Source organism: Palaemon carinicauda, chromosome 24, assembly GCF_036898095.1.
Source record: "Palaemon carinicauda isolate YSFRI2023 chromosome 24, ASM3689809v2, whole genome shotgun sequence".
Lineage (NCBI taxonomy): Eukaryota > Metazoa > Arthropoda > Malacostraca > Decapoda > Palaemonidae > Palaemon > Palaemon carinicauda.
Genome location: NC_090748.1, coordinates 83,878,121 through 83,893,675, shown reverse-complemented (window position 1 = coordinate 83,893,675; position 15,555 = coordinate 83,878,121). Strand labels below are relative to the sequence as shown.

The 15,555-nt window shown below is 40.1% G+C and overlaps 1 protein-coding gene across 13 annotated transcripts in view; it reads left to right on the top strand.

Moving 5' to 3' along the window:
* Nucleotides 1–15,555, top strand: part of LOC137618184 (osmotic avoidance abnormal protein 3-like) — a 174,637-nt gene that overhangs the window by 75,721 nt on the left and 83,361 nt on the right. For all 13 annotated transcript variants that reach the window (XR_011039738.1, XR_011039740.1, XR_011039739.1 and 10 more), the window contains 2 exons: nucleotides 10,914–10,958; nucleotides 11,158–11,383. Coding sequence is in view for 7 of the 13 variants with exons in the window: in XM_068348257.1 (XP_068204358.1) it covers nucleotides 10,914–10,958; nucleotides 11,158–11,383 (271 nt within the window). In the remaining 6 variants the exon portion in view is untranslated. The remainder of the gene's footprint in view (nucleotides 1–10,913; nucleotides 10,959–11,157; nucleotides 11,384–15,555) is intronic.

Genomic DNA, 15,555 nt, shown 5'->3' with positions numbered 1-15,555 from the left:
GTTGAATCATCTTGTGCCCCCCTAATTCCAATCTTAAATTAGAAATTCTTGGCTCAAAAATAATTTTTTCAATAAATAGATATTTGATGTTCATGTATTTACACTGGGAGATAATGCTCAAATAATACGGATTTTGACATGGAAAAAATCTATTTTTGGGTGAGATAGCCATATCGTCCTGATGGAAGTTGCTCGTTGGCAGCATTCTACTTGAGATATTTCTGGGTGTAATATACCAGAGAATTTCACCCGAGAGGGATCACGGAGCTCTAACCTCCGGAGCGAATATCCCGAGAGATATTGTGTATAAATCAGGGACGTGTTAATAACAAGCCATGGTTATCCTTCCCCGAATAGAGTTAACCTTGTCTTGAAGGATAAGGGATAGGGTAGGATACATGGGAGAGAGAGCCGTTACAACTCCCGATCTCAGTGTGCTACAACTAACACGTTTCTTGTTGAACCATTCCAGGAGCAGCCATTGCATGACCTGAGGCCCCACACTGAGAATTGGGAGGGGGTGAAAAGTAATGGGCGGGCTATCGGGACGACGTGGATATCTCGCCCAAAAATAGATTTTTCTTATGTCAAAATCCGTTTTTGGGCCTTGAGCCATGTCGTCCTGATGGAAGTGTACCAGAGAATTATTATTCTCAGTTGTGGCGTGGAGAGTTTTAACCCTATAAACCCCATAGACATAAGCATACTTCCTTTAGCATTGGTAACTTTGGTACCAAACTATGAGTGTAAGCGAAATGTTTGCAAAACATAGGAGCAAAGGAAATCAATTGCACAGTCCCACTCACTGTGAAGATCTTTGTCTCCAGTAGATGAAAAGACTGAAGTCTATAAAAAAAGGGTTAAAAAATTGAGGTAAACTACTGTACTTTTATTTTGTATAGTACATCCAATGAAAGGGAATGCAAAAAGGAACAGTAGTCTTTTATTGTTTCCAAAAATTCATACATGTAACAGTAAGCAATGCAGTATTACGTACAGTAGCTATATACAGAAAACCAAAATTTTCAGACCCCAAAATTATGGAACAGAGTAGTAAAATAGTAACACTCATGACATAAAAAGAATATCACCTTCAAACCTTATCAATATTAAATAGTATATTGAAAAGAAGAACATTAGTCCCCTTACACAATGTAGACTGAGAAGTCCTAACTATACAGTCTATAAGAGTCCATGCACAACACTTAAGAAGCTGGTTTAATCGCACTACCAGCAGCCACTACAAAGTGTTGAATCTCTTCTAACTGACGTAAGTAATGTTTGAAGAACACACTTGAAGATTTCCATACTGTGTCAGCCTGTAAGCCTGCAAAGGACATAGATTGGAAAAAAAATTAAAGAAGAGGCAACTTTTCTAGGGTCATGACCCCGATGGTATACTATCAGGGTCAGCCCTTCTGATGAAATAGGTGAGTGTGGACCTTAGCTTTTTCAGAGAAAGATTAGACCCTGTCATCTCCCCCTTTAAAAAGTTGACCGCCTTTAAAGGCCCGGCTCTTTAACAGGTAGGCCTTAAGGCACTCCATGGGGCACAGAGAAGGGTTCTCCTGCAGTGGAACAATCTTCCAGGGCCCCCAGCATTTCATGGGAATTTAATTTTTCACCATGAATGCAGGATCTGGGTAAAGATTTACCTCCCCCAATTCCATGAAATCAATTTGGCCATCATTCCTTGAAAGGGCCACAATCTCCCTCACTATAGCACCAGAAGCTATAGCAAGCAAAATGATAGACTTTTGAGTAAGATCCTCAGAGAGGTAGTTGCGTTATCTATTGAGGAGGCAAAGTGCAGGACTTTATCCAATGACCATGCAATAGCCTTGGGAGGAGCAATAGGTTTCAGTTTAACACAAGCCTTCTGGATATTATTGAACAGCTCGCTATTGAGTTCAATGTCAAAAGCATAAGCAATTGGTCTAGTTAGTGCCAACTTACATGAGACAATAGTTGTGGAGGCCAGACCTTGAACATGCAATGAGATAAAGAAAGAAATACAGGTCCTTAGAAATGGAAGAGGGCTGATGGGTTTTCCTGAATGCAGCCCAATTTTTCCAGGAAGACAAATATTGTCGTTTCGTGGTGTTGGACTTTTACTCTTCTATGAAGTTAATTCTCACCTTTCCAACTCGGAACTTTCTTTGAACCGCAAGGGGGAGAAAATCATGAGCTGTTGGGTTTTTGTTATCCAAGGGGAAGCAGACAAACTTCTGTTGAACATCCTGGGACAGCACTGGAGATGGAAGAGGGACCTAGAGAGGTTTGAGTTCCAGAACAAGACAATACCAATTGCTCTTGGGGCACTTGGGAGCTACTAGAGCTGCTGTTCCCTTGAAAGTCCGCAGTTTGTTCAGGACTTTCATTAGGTGGTTGAATGGTGGAAATAGGTAGATATGAGACCACTGGTTCCAATCCAGAAACATCGCATCCATTCCTGTTGCTTCCGGATCTAAGTTGGGTGCTACATACCAGGGAAGCATTTTGTTGAAGCTTGTTGCAAAGAGATTGATTTGTAGTTGTGGGACTTTCTCTAGAATTAAATAGAATGATTTTTTGTCTGATTTGTAGTTGTGGGACTTTCTCTAGAATTAAATAGAATGATTTTTTGTCCAGAGACCTTTCTGTTTCCAGAGGCTTGGATCTTGACAGGGCATCCGCCGTCACATTGCGAACCCCTTCGAGGTGAACTGTTGAGATATGCCAGTTCTTCCGCTTTGCAAAGTGAGGATGGCTAGAATCAATGTTTGATCTGAGGACATCTGGAGCCCTATCTGTTGACACAGTGGACTTTCGTCCTATTGTCGGTGACTAAATTGATGTGTGATTTCGTCTTTGGGTTCAATCTCCTCAGAGTTAGAAATGTGATTGACCAGCGATCCTGAACTTTTTTGGAAGGGGAGTGTCCCTCCAACCTTGTTCCGAGGCTTTCATGTGAATTGTCACGGAAGGAGAAGGATACTGCAAAAGGACGTCTGTCGATAAACTCTTAGCAGTGGACCACGGCTTGAGCTGCTTTCGCAGTAAGACTGGGGTTTTGTGGCGAAGATCTCTCCGAGTATTTGAACCTTTCTTCTCCAGACTCTGTTGGCATCCTTGAGTCTTGCTTTTAAGATTGGGTCCATCACAGCAGCGAAATATTGTGAACCCAACTCTTTACTGTTGCCACCTGGTGAGTACCGTACTCTCAAACGAAGTAAGCACCTGAAAGTTTGCGATTTCCTTTCTCTTGCCTTGCGGTAGAGAGAGGTAATGTGACTTTAGATTCCAGTGAAGTCTTAGCCACTGGAATTCTTCGAGCTGTAGACAGCCTGGACTTCTCGAGGTTGATTTGAAAGCCCAGAGACTAGGAATTTCATGAGTTCCCAGGCTGTCAGAAGACATTCTGACTTCATTGCAACCCAGATTAGCCAGTCGTCCAAGTACACCATGGCCTGGAGGCCTCTGTTCTGTAATTGTTGGACGATGGCCTTGACTAGCCTCGTGAAAATCCTTGGAGCTATACTCTGCCCTTAGGGCATAGCTCTGGGTACATAAGTCTTTCTTGCCAGTCTGAAACCAAGTAGGGGGAGAAGTGCCGACCTATCGGAAGATGCTATTAGGCATCTGTAAGATCTATGAAGACGGTGTAGGCCCCCTGGGGTAGTAAGGTCTAGTATTTGCGAGATAGTTCGCATCTGGAACTTGTTCAGAATGAATTTGTTTAGTGGGGAAAGTCCAGAATAGTTTGAAGAGTGTTCGAATCTTTCTTGGGCACACAGAATAGCCACCCTTAGTGCGCGGATTTTGTGCAATGGATGATTTCCTTCCGGAGAAGATCCTTTACATAATCCTCCAAGAATGGAGTTGTGGGTTGGAAGAACCTCTTGAACTGGGGTGGTTTCTGTCTCCATTTCCAGCCTAGTCCTTTTGAGATTATGCTGTGAGCCCATGGATCAAACTTTCATCGATCTCTGAACAGGGAAGTCGTCCCCCCCCTACTGGGAGCTCCTCATTGTTGTTAGGAAGGACCTGCGTCTTTAACCGCCTTACCTCTGCTTCCTTGGCCTCTAAACTGACTGTACTTTCCAGACCTTCCTCTGCCACTGGTGCTATTATTTTGAGCTCTGACAGAGTCAAATGTAGTGGTGGTTCTCTCATATACTGGGTTAAAGGATGGAGACTGATACAAACTGCTGGGGAACCTTGTACACAGTCTGAGGGATGGCAGCAACTGCGGCTATTGTGACAGGAAAGGACTTCCTTCCCTTAAAAAGTCCTCTGGGCTCCTTACCCTTAGGTTGAGGTCCTTCACTGGGGGTAAATTTCCTTTAAGAGGACATACCCCACTTCTCTATAAGGCTCTCATTTACCTGAGCCACTTTGTCCATGACTTCCTTAACCAATATCTTTGGGAAGAGGTCTTTGCCCCAGATATTGGAGTCAATCAGCTTTCTAGGTTCATGCCTGATCGTAGCAGTGGCTAGGGCGGGCTCTCTACATGCTCTTCTGGCTAGGAAGAAAGCGATAAGAACTCTATACTGTAAAACATGGCTAGATGAGTCTTTGCCAGGACTGGGAAGATATCCGATTTGAAATAGTTTCCAATGAGCATCTCTAGATAAGATTGGAAGGACAAAGAGGCAGAGAGTCTCTCTTTAGCTAACAATTCTTCCCTTAAAAGGGATTCGGGAATTCTATGTAGTTTCTCATTGAACTGCTTACATCCGATGTTTTTATCTAGTTTTCCAACAGTAAAAGTATGTTGAACATCCTCCCAACTATCCAAATCAGAAGGGGCTAGGGAGACAGGTTTCCACTCCTCTAGCACTGGCAATAGTCTCTTCTCCACTACTGCTTTCTTCACAGCCTCTAAGCTTTTAGAGGTGGAAGGAAAGACAGTATCCTTAGGGGCTACAAAGGGGGCCTGCTTCCTGCCAAAAGCAGAAATTTGGATGTTAGTGAATTCTGCTGTCTTTAGCTCCTTAACCAAAAGAGACTGAGCCTTATTGTGGTCCAGGATGATCGTTTCCTTGGGATTGTATCATTCCTAATGGACGCTTCCGAGTTAAGCTTCACGTAGTAGTAAGGATAACTATCAATTGATGGGAAGAATTCCAAGTCAGAGACTGGCTTGGAACCCAAAACCTCCCTCTGATGTGGAGGTAACCTTCAGTTAAGGCCATATGCTTGGTGTAACGCCAAGGGTTCTTAAGGGGGCATTCAGGTAGGTTCGAAGCTGGGGGAGCCTTAGAAGTATGTGCCCTTTGCAGAGCTTCTATTTTTGCCATTAGGTGCGCTTGAGAACGTTCATGTTTGGCCTTTAGGTTTTCCATGAAGCCTTTCATGAATGCCATAAATTCCATTTTCCCTGGAAACAAAGGTTTATCCAGTGTAGGAACAGGTGTAGAGGGGCCTGAGCAGCAGGGATGAGGGCACAAGAACTGAAGAAGCTGTAGACATGTTGTCGCCGTCTAGGCTCATGACTTACAGAGCGTCCCGAAGTTCATCATCCGCATGATATACTGGTACCGGCGGAAGTTGAACCGTCAGTAATTGTTGATCAAAAACAGTGATTACCTCGGCCTTGGGAAAGCGGAGGTCCTTCAATTCCATAGAAGGAAGATAGGGGGCACCTTGTTGAGAGCTCTTCTGGAAGCCTCTAACTCAGTGACAGATCGCCTTTCAACTCAGTTCTTGCATGTCCAAGGAGACATCGGTGGCGTGGAAACTGGTGTGAAGGAGATCCCTGCAAACCTGACAGATAGTAGGTTCCTAGATTGCAAGAGACCCCTTGGAAACATGACAGTATGCATGTTTCTATGCATTTTTCTTGCAAGTCTTGTGGCTGCAGGCCAACTTGACTCGCCTGGTACAGTGACCATTGAACACTCAATTTCAACGGCAACCTGTAAAGAAGAAAAAATTTCAATGAGTACAAATCATTAAAAATATTTTTCCGTAAGATTAAACATACAGTACATGTAAAAACTTATGCATGAAATAATGCTTAAGATTAATCCTAGAATAAATAATCCTACCAGCTAAAATATGGCTTAAGACTACAGGATAAAGGAGACGCATGCCAAACAACTCGGGAATCATTGGAGGTTTTTGAAATAACTAGCAATGATAGTGTGTTAGGAATATGGAGGAAAGGTTCACATCAAAGGAACACCAGTACCTCCAAAGTCGGTCTATTAGAGAACCTAAGAAGGCAAATTCACTTATCATACTGCCTAAGCCAGCAAGAACTGCCCCCGAAGAGGCAGTGGCTGGGTTAAGGTGGCAACTATTTCTAGCAGCCAAGATAATACTGACTTTTCAACACCCTGGGCATGTCGACACAACTCTGCAGAGGCATTGTCAAGTCGACAGGAAGAGCGTGGACAATCCTATAGGGAAGGGTCCACAATCAGGGGGAGAGGTATCAGAATGAAAGGCAATGAATAAGAGAATCTGCCATGACCTGGTCATTATCATCAACTTATGAAAAGAGGGATTTAGCCCGTAAGATGATGAGAGCCTTACAAGATAGCCAGGACGCTAAGAATTGGAAATTTAAAAGATGTCCTAACAACCAGGCAGGATCCAATCGACCAACTCCAGCAGACAGTGTTCCTCGGATATGGAAGAGGATAGGAATGAGCAGATGACAGGTCTAAGGCTACAGCTAAGGCGGCAGAGGGAAGGTCCCATAGCCAACACACATCCAGGGCTAGAACTCAAACTGACAAGATCGGAAGCAAGGACAGAAGGTGACACTTCTGCCAAGATAGGCTAATCAGGCAAAGGAGTCAAGACTCCACAGCAAGTGGTACATAGCACAGGTTGGGAAGCTGTAGTCACAGAACAGGCAACTGCCAATGCAGATGAGGAGAACCCCAAGGAGTACCAACTCTTCGCCTAGGTAGGGTTAGGCCATAGGGAGAACTGTACAGGCAAGCCTATCCTACCTAGCGGGTGAGGGAAAAACTCAATTGCTTGGGTAAGATGACTAGACAAGAGGAACAGTAGTTCCCAGTACAGTCAGATTATGGCCTAACCAGGAAGCGGTAGAGGCACAGAAATCACCTAAGGGTGGTCTCTAAGGCGGCAGAGAGATTTAGTCCAGGGAAGGAAAAAATCTCGCCCACCTAGGGCCAAGATAGACAGCCTACAAGCTATCCTGTCCAAAGATGGTGACGAAGAGTACCTCAGTCACTATGGGACAAGAGAGGGATGGGAACAAAGTTCCACAGCAGGTAGACACACTAGCAGGCACAAGGTGAAGGGAAAAGGGTGGTGATGTGAGACTCAGAAATTGGTAAGGCGGCACGACAGGAAGGCCTAACTGCCACATAGAACAGGAATAGTGTTCTAAGGGGTCTGCAGAGATAAGGCACAGAAGACTAAGTCCTCACAACCAACCATAGCCTACCAAAAACTAAGGGGGAAGCCTAAGAATGGGTAAGGTGGCACAAGAGGGTCTACCTGTCTGCATTAGATCAGAGGGTAATGCATTCAAATGGGTAAACAAGGAGTAGACACAGGGAACAAGTTCCCAAGATCTGTGCTGCCTCACCACAAATAAGGCTAAGTGGAAAGTGAAAAGTCACCCAAAGACAACTGTAAAACACTATCCAGCTCCCAGAGGGACCTTCAGGACTGCAGCTCCCCACTGTGGCGAGTCAATAGCATGGGAGAATGGGCAGCCTAACAAAACCAGTAAGGTTAGGTGAAAGAAGGGGATGGTGCACAAAGAGTAAAATCATCAGGCATGGCTGCCGGCCAGGCTGGAGGTAGCCCAAGTCAGTGCTGATAAAAAACACATGAGTAAAACCATAAAGAGGGATTGGGATACCTGTAATCATACCACACTGTAAAAGAATAATGTAAAATATATTCCTACATTAAAATGACTAAATAACTAAGTATTTCTGAGCGATTTGGAAACATGATGCAACGGCGCCGACCGCATACCGGCCACTGATAATAAAAGGCATACAAATGGAATGAAAAACGGGTTTAGACACGAAATTCTCCAACACATAAGAAAAGGGTACTCAACTTGGTCAATGAGGAAGAAGCTGAGGCATCCATGATTGCAAAATCACTCAAAAGGCTAAAAAAACAGCAGAAAAACTCCAAGCAACTGTCAAAGATTGCGTCTGCAAAAAGGAATGGTTCAACAGGAAACGTGCGAGTTGTAACGGCTCTCTCCCTATCCCTTATCCTTTGAGACAAGGTTAACTTTATTCGGGGAAGGATAACCTGATTTATACATGATATCTCTCGGGATTTTCGCTCCGGAGGTTAGAACTCCGTGATCCCTCTAGGGTAAAATTCTCTGGTATATCACTCGCAAAAATATCCCAAGTAGAAAGCTGCCCACAAGGAACCTCCATCAGGACGACATGGCTCGAGCCCAAAAAAGGCTACACATTTCCTAAGTTTTCATCGGCTGCAATAGGGACTCATGGGAAACTTTGACATAGTGGTTTCGATGGATTTCTTTTTAGAGAAAATTTATTGCATCTTTCCAAATTACAAAATTAAATTTAATTTTACAAAGTTTGTAACTTTAAATATAAAAGTTCAGTAACATTGTTGTATTTGATATTCAAATTCATGGGATAAATGTTATAAGATAGAATTAATTTATTATAATCAGTTTTTTCTTTGACTAGATAAATTGGAGGTTTATGTAATCCATCCCTCTTTTTAATATATTTACTTTGATTTTATTCTGTTGAATATGGTGGTGTTTTTAGGTTAATAAATATATATATATACATTCATATAACGAAAGATTGTTAATTTTTTTCACAATCTGGTCAAAGGTAGATAAATTTTCAGTTCTCTTGACTAGTTTCTTATCTTCACATTTTTTGCTACTTCCAAATTACAATGTTAAATTCTAATATTTCTTTGATTAATCTTTCAACTGGATGCTTGTTCTTCAAAATCCTCATCACTTCTTCAAACAGTCTGTGCAATGATTAAACAAATAAATTATTAATGTTTTCCATAGTCCATTGTTCATTACATATTTAATTTATAGCTTGGTGATAGAAGTTGCATTTGGGATGGTCATTTTCTTTTATATCGACTCTCAGTCATAAATCTTTAATAATAATATAATAATTTATAGGTCCTTTTACCTCAGATAATTATAATTGTATAATCAGAAGTAATAAAATAAATGTACAAGATTATGGATCTATTTCTAAGCTGTACCACAATTTGGATTTTAGTTTTAATTATGCTTTTAAAGTAAATGATGCTGATTGGTTAATAACACTTGATTCTTAACTGAATTTCCATTCAGCTATTCATTGCCTCAGTTTATAAAAACCTTTCTCTCATATGTATGGAAAATTCAGATCTTAATCCTTACTCTAAGCTCAAATCAAGGTACAGTATATAGAATCTCGAAATAGAAAGGTATTAATTATTTCATTCAGTCTACCATGATAATTTTCTATGGGAATGTATATAGATAAAATGGTGACCTTGTCGTTGTTTGCCGTTAATTTTACTAAGGGATATTTCCAAAGTAACAACATTGCCTGTCATTATTAGTCTATTTGACAAAATATTAATCTATCACTGTCATAACTCCTCCCATTGTAATACCTTTCACAGTAATTGCTTACTTCCTTATTATGCCAAATTCCTAACCTTTTCATTCATGGTACTTGTTTTCCAAACAGATCACATGTTTATTTTGATTCATTTATATATTCTTGTGAATCACATTTCCAGTACTTGTACTGTAGCCTACTCTGGTTATTTCCTTGGCAGAAATGTTTAATCTGTAGCAAAACTACTTAATTCTTTCATTAAGATCACAAATGTGTAAAATATTGTAATGCCTTGTTTTGACAGTGGAACTTTCCTACCCTCCTGATTGAGCTTATATTCATATGTGGCATTTGATTACAATTTTTGAATAAAGGTGTCTATGCAAGGTACCATGCCTTCCTCTTGTATGTTTAGAAATAACAACAACTAATATTCGCTCACTTTTTCCTCTTAGTTTTACAGAAGGTTCTGTTCCAAACTTCCCAATGGCAAACCTTCCTTTGTTATTCGATATACATGCAGGGTTCGTTGACTTATTTCTTGCTAATATTGACTGGTATCTAGAAACTCCCACTGTACCTAAATCGTCAGTTGTACACTTGATGCTATGTTTTTTTTTTTCTGTAATGTTTCTTAATAGACCTGTTTATAAACCCTCGATCTGTCTGTACTTTACCTGTGGACGTTTAAAGGTGTAGTAAAATACAGCCATGCTGTCAAAGCACTTGTAGGCTACTTGAAATAGTTGAAAAAGATTTTGTTTTTATTGTCTTGGTGTTACTAGTTACTTCCCCTTTCTGTCTTATAAATATTATTTCTTATAGCGTTTGTATTTACGTCCAATACGTTCTTTACAGTTACTTTGTGTTTCGCCCTTTGTCATCTAATTGACGTTGTCTTATAGTGTACTGTAATTAATGTTGTTAAAATAAATCCTCTGCAGTTGGCTACTGATTTATTGTGGCTTACACGTATTTTAGTTTCCAGCACCAGATTCGAAGTGGTTTTTCATGACCTCGAGAAATCTACCACAAAAAAAAAAAAAAAAAAAAAAAATCAAAATGAAGTAATGCTAATGTTTTAAATGTTAACAGGCTTTTATTTCTTAATATATACCAGATAACTGTTGTGCAGTTATATAATTTACCACTTCATTCTAAATTTAATTGGCAAGTTACTCCTTTTGTTCTAGGTCAAAAGTGAAAAGTTAAAAGCAATATTTGACACAATGTATCAGGTATAAGTGAAAATACTATGAAAAGTTCCTTGATTTCCAAGGACCTTTAGAAACTGTTGAAATGAAAGATGAATGTACAGTGTCGTGTGCGATTAATGAGTATCTCCTTTTTCAGAACTGTCAATTTGATGGACACTGCGCAAAACGAAGCTCTGAACAGGTAATGTTTCAAATCTATATTTGATTTTATTCAATTTGTAAACCTTATGGGAATTGTTTAATATTGTGAAAGGATAATTTAAGGTAAAGTAGTAAATATTGGCCCTTCCTTGTTCTTGTCCCTGTAAATATTGTTCATGTGTCTTCCCTGTGCTTCAATTTTTCTCAAGAAATAGACTACAGTTGCCAATTATTTACAGATTAAGAGAGTTACAGAAGCAAATGGTGGGAGGGGAGAAATCCCAAGACAAAGAACTAAAGGCTAAAAGGAGTCGAAGAAAAAAATACCAGGAGAAAAGGATGAAAATACTTAGCCAAGCTTTGAAGAATGTCGATGATGAAGATGGGATCATGTTGAAGGTGTATGATGATATCCATGAAGAACTTAGAGCCAAAACAGAATTAGCTAAGAAACAGAAGGCAAAGGTGAGTGGAGGAAAATAGTTTATCTACTGATGCGGTTTCTATGTATTTATTCTATTTTCACTTCATAACTATTAGTCTTCACTATTTTCTATACTTTTTGGTATTTTGTTGCTAGTTATATAGTGTTTAAAACATGATACATCGATGTTGGGAGACTTGGTATTTTGTTGCTAGTTATAGTGTTTAAAGCATGATACATCAGTGTTGGAAGACTTTCATTATTATTATTATTATTATTATTATTATTATTATTATTATTATTTTTATTACTTCTTGCTAAGCTACAACCCTAGTTGGAAAAGCAGGATGCTATAAGCCCAAGGTCCCCAAAAGGGAAAAATAGCCCAGTGAGGAAAGGAAACAAGGACAAATAAAATATTTTCAGAAGAGTTACAATGTTAAAATAAATATCTCCTATGTAAACTAAAAAAACTTTTAACAAAAGAAGAGGAAGAGAAATAAGATAGAATAGTTTGCCCGAGTGTACCCTCAAGCAAGAGAACTCTAACCCAAGACAGTGGAAGACTATGGTACAAAGTATACACTATACAGTACTAGTGCCTATAGGTGTAGAAGCTATATTTGACAACAATGTGATGTATGGAAAATAGGGATGTGGAACTGCAGAAATGCTCATATTGACAAATCTTCAAGCGGATATGCTTGTGATTCACTGCAAAATTATTTTGAATAGATAAACAAATTTTGGTTGCTAGGAAAACATTTTTCAGCTTAAAATGTGAAAAGATACTTGTATTGCCAGGATCCATTGGGTAATCAACGATTAAACATACATACATATACCAAGGCACTTTCCCCAATTTTAGGGGGTAGCCAACATCAAACAAATGAAACAGAAAAGGGGACCTCTCCTCTCTACGTTCCTCCCAGCCTGACAAGGGACTCAACCTAGTTCGGCTGGTACTGCTAGGGGTGCCACAGCCCACCCTCCCCTGTTATCCACCACAGATGAAGCTTCATAATGCTGAATCCCCTACTGCTCTTACCTCCACGGTCTTCCAAGGCACCGGAGGAAGCACCAGAGCCTACCGGAACTGCGTCACAATCGCTCGCCATTCATTCCTATTTCTAGCACGCTCTCTTGCCTCTCTCACATCTATCCTCCTATCACCCAGAGCTTCCTTCACTCCATCCATCCACCCAAACCTTGACCTTCCTCTTGTACTTCTCCCATCAACTCTTGCATTCATCACCTTCTTTAGCAGACAGCCATTTTCCATTCTCTCAACATGGCCAAACCACCTTAACACATTCATATCCACTCTAGCTGCTAACTCATTTCTTACACCCGTTCTCACCCTCACTACTTCGTTCCTAACCCTATCTACTTGAGATACACCAGCCATAGCCCTTAGGCATTTCATCTCAAACACATTCAATTTATGTCTCTCCGTCACTTTCATTCCCCACAACTCCAATCCATACATCACAATTGGTAGAATCACTTTCTCATACAGAACTCTCTTTACATTCATGCCCAACCCTCTATTTTTTACTACTCCCTTAACTGCCCCCAACACTTTGCAACCTTCATTCACTCTCTGACGTACATCTGCTTCCACTCCACCATTTGCTGACACAACAGACCCCAAGTACTTAAACTGATCTACCTCCTCAAGTAACTCTCCATTCAACATGACATACAACCTCGCATCACCCTCCCTTCTCGTACATCTCATAACCTTACTTTTACCCACATTAACTCTCAACTTCCTTCTCTCACACACCCTTCCAAATTCTGTCACTAATCGGCCAAGCTTCGCTTCCGCGTCTGCAATCAGTACAGTATCATCCGCAAACAACAACTGATTTACCTCCCATCCATGGTCATTCTCGTCTACCAGTTTCAATCCTCTTCCAAGCACTCGAGCATTCACCTCTCTCACCACTCCATCAACATACAAGTTAAACAACCACGGCAACATAACACATCCCTGTCTCAGCCCCACTCTCACCGGAAACCAATCACTCACTTCATTTCCTATCCTAACACATGCTTTACTACCTTTGAAGAAACTTTTCACTGCTTGCAACAACCTTCCACCAACTCCATATAACCTCATCACATTCCACATTGCTTCCCTATCAACTCTATCATACGCTTTCTCCAGATCCATAAACGCAACATACACCTCCTTACCTTTTGCTAAACATTTCTCGCATATCTGCCCAACTGTAAAAATCTGATTCATACAACCCCTACCTCTTCTAAAACCACCCTGTACTTCTAAGATTGCATTCTCTGTTTTATCCTTAAAATGCAATAGAATAGGAAAGGTCTTTGTGGATAGAAGTTCTTTGGCTTTGTAAAAAGATCAATCATTAAGAACTCCAGAAAATCCAAAATCTTGCTACTTTTAACTGAAATGTCCAGGCCAACTTTGAATGAAATGAAAAAAAAGGAAGTCAGACATCTTGAGAAATTTGTAAAAATTGTAAGTACAGTAATCCCTTACGGTAGCTGAAAAAAACTGCAAAATAGATGCAGAAATCTATCGTATATTTTTTTTTCCTATTTGATAATCATTACAAAATTCATCTTTTAAACCCGTTAAACACTCATAAACACTCTTTAGGCTAAAACTGGCTTTTACTGTACAGTAGACACATCCTTACATATCCGTAAAGAAAAGAATTAATGTCGGAACACTCGCCACTGAAGATACATGAACTTAATGAAGGATGATGAATTAGCGTGGCAGTTATTGAGTATGTAGAAGATGATGATGACAGTGAGATAAATGCACTGCACTTTTAAGAAGAGCATTCATCAATGTTGTCACTCTATACCAAGTATTACTGTTTCAAAGACCTTAATGTTCTGAAATGAGAAACTTGTTCAATTCTAGATCCTCACATTCTTCCACAGTGCGGGCACACATTATTAGGAAGTAGTGGAAATTGTGGGTTTTCATGTCTAGCTAATTTTATTCCTCCTGTTAACATTTTCTCTTGAGTACATGAATTCCTTCTTTTATTCTTGGCCTCCAAGCAGTGTGGTCATGTGCATTTTTTTACCAAGTTTTATAATTGATGTCACATATTTTCATTTGTCTTCAGACAGTCCTTAAAATACTTTAGAGCAATACTGCCCTTCTGAAACCACCACTAAAGCAGTGGTGCAATATCTTTGTTGTCAGCCAGAGAAGTACCTTCTAATTCTCTTAATGGAATAGTAGTCATTTCTTCTTTTTTTTGGGGGGGGTAAAGAACAAAGTGATCCACAGTTGCTGACTTTTCTCATGGATAAGGATGATCTTATAAATGCCCATGGTTCTGTTGATTTCAGTTCTGCAGTTCCCATTATTCGACCACTGTCTGAAATCTTTTGCTCTTTTTGCTAAAGTTAAGAGATCTTCTAGAGTTAGGCCAACTTCCTCTTCCCCTGAATCATCATACTCCTCCTCTTCATTATATCCTTTTAATTTTCATCTGTTAACTGATCTGAATGGTCTTGATCAAGTCATTTAGTGGTTGCCAGTATGGTAATCATATCTGTGAAATCATATCCAAGCAATTTCACCAGTCTCATTGCATTATCTAGTCTAGTGGTGGATTTCATCAGGAGAGAATCCTTTTGTAGGTGATGATCACTTCTGGCCACAATTTCTTCCACCAGGCATTGAGTGTTTCTTTCTTCATCTCCTTTATGGCTTCATGGATATTTTAGAGATACATTGCATTGGTGTATCCATACCAGTACTCCATCATCAAAAAGTTATCTGAATCTATAGACTCAACTGGATGTTTATGGATTTTCATGTATAAAGTGCCTTGAAAACATGAATAACACCTTGAGCTGTGGGCTGAATCAACAATATCATGTTTGGCATTAAGAATTCTACTGGTACACACTCATAATACAGATCGATTTCATGGACTCCAGTATTGTCCATTAGGAGGTGCATTTTAAGTACAGGCCTTTTTACACAATATACAGCTTGACTTCGTTGCTGAAGCAGGGGTGAAACCAATCAGATGCACTGGCAGCTGGATCTTATTTTTGTTTTTGAGGGCCCTTTAGTTTTTGGACTTTTAATTAGCGCTGGCTTTATCATGGAGCCTTCGCTGTTTCTGAGCATCATAAGTATGAAGCAACCTTTGTAGACCTTGAATCCAGGAACTTATAAGTCCGCGGTGGCATAAGTTTC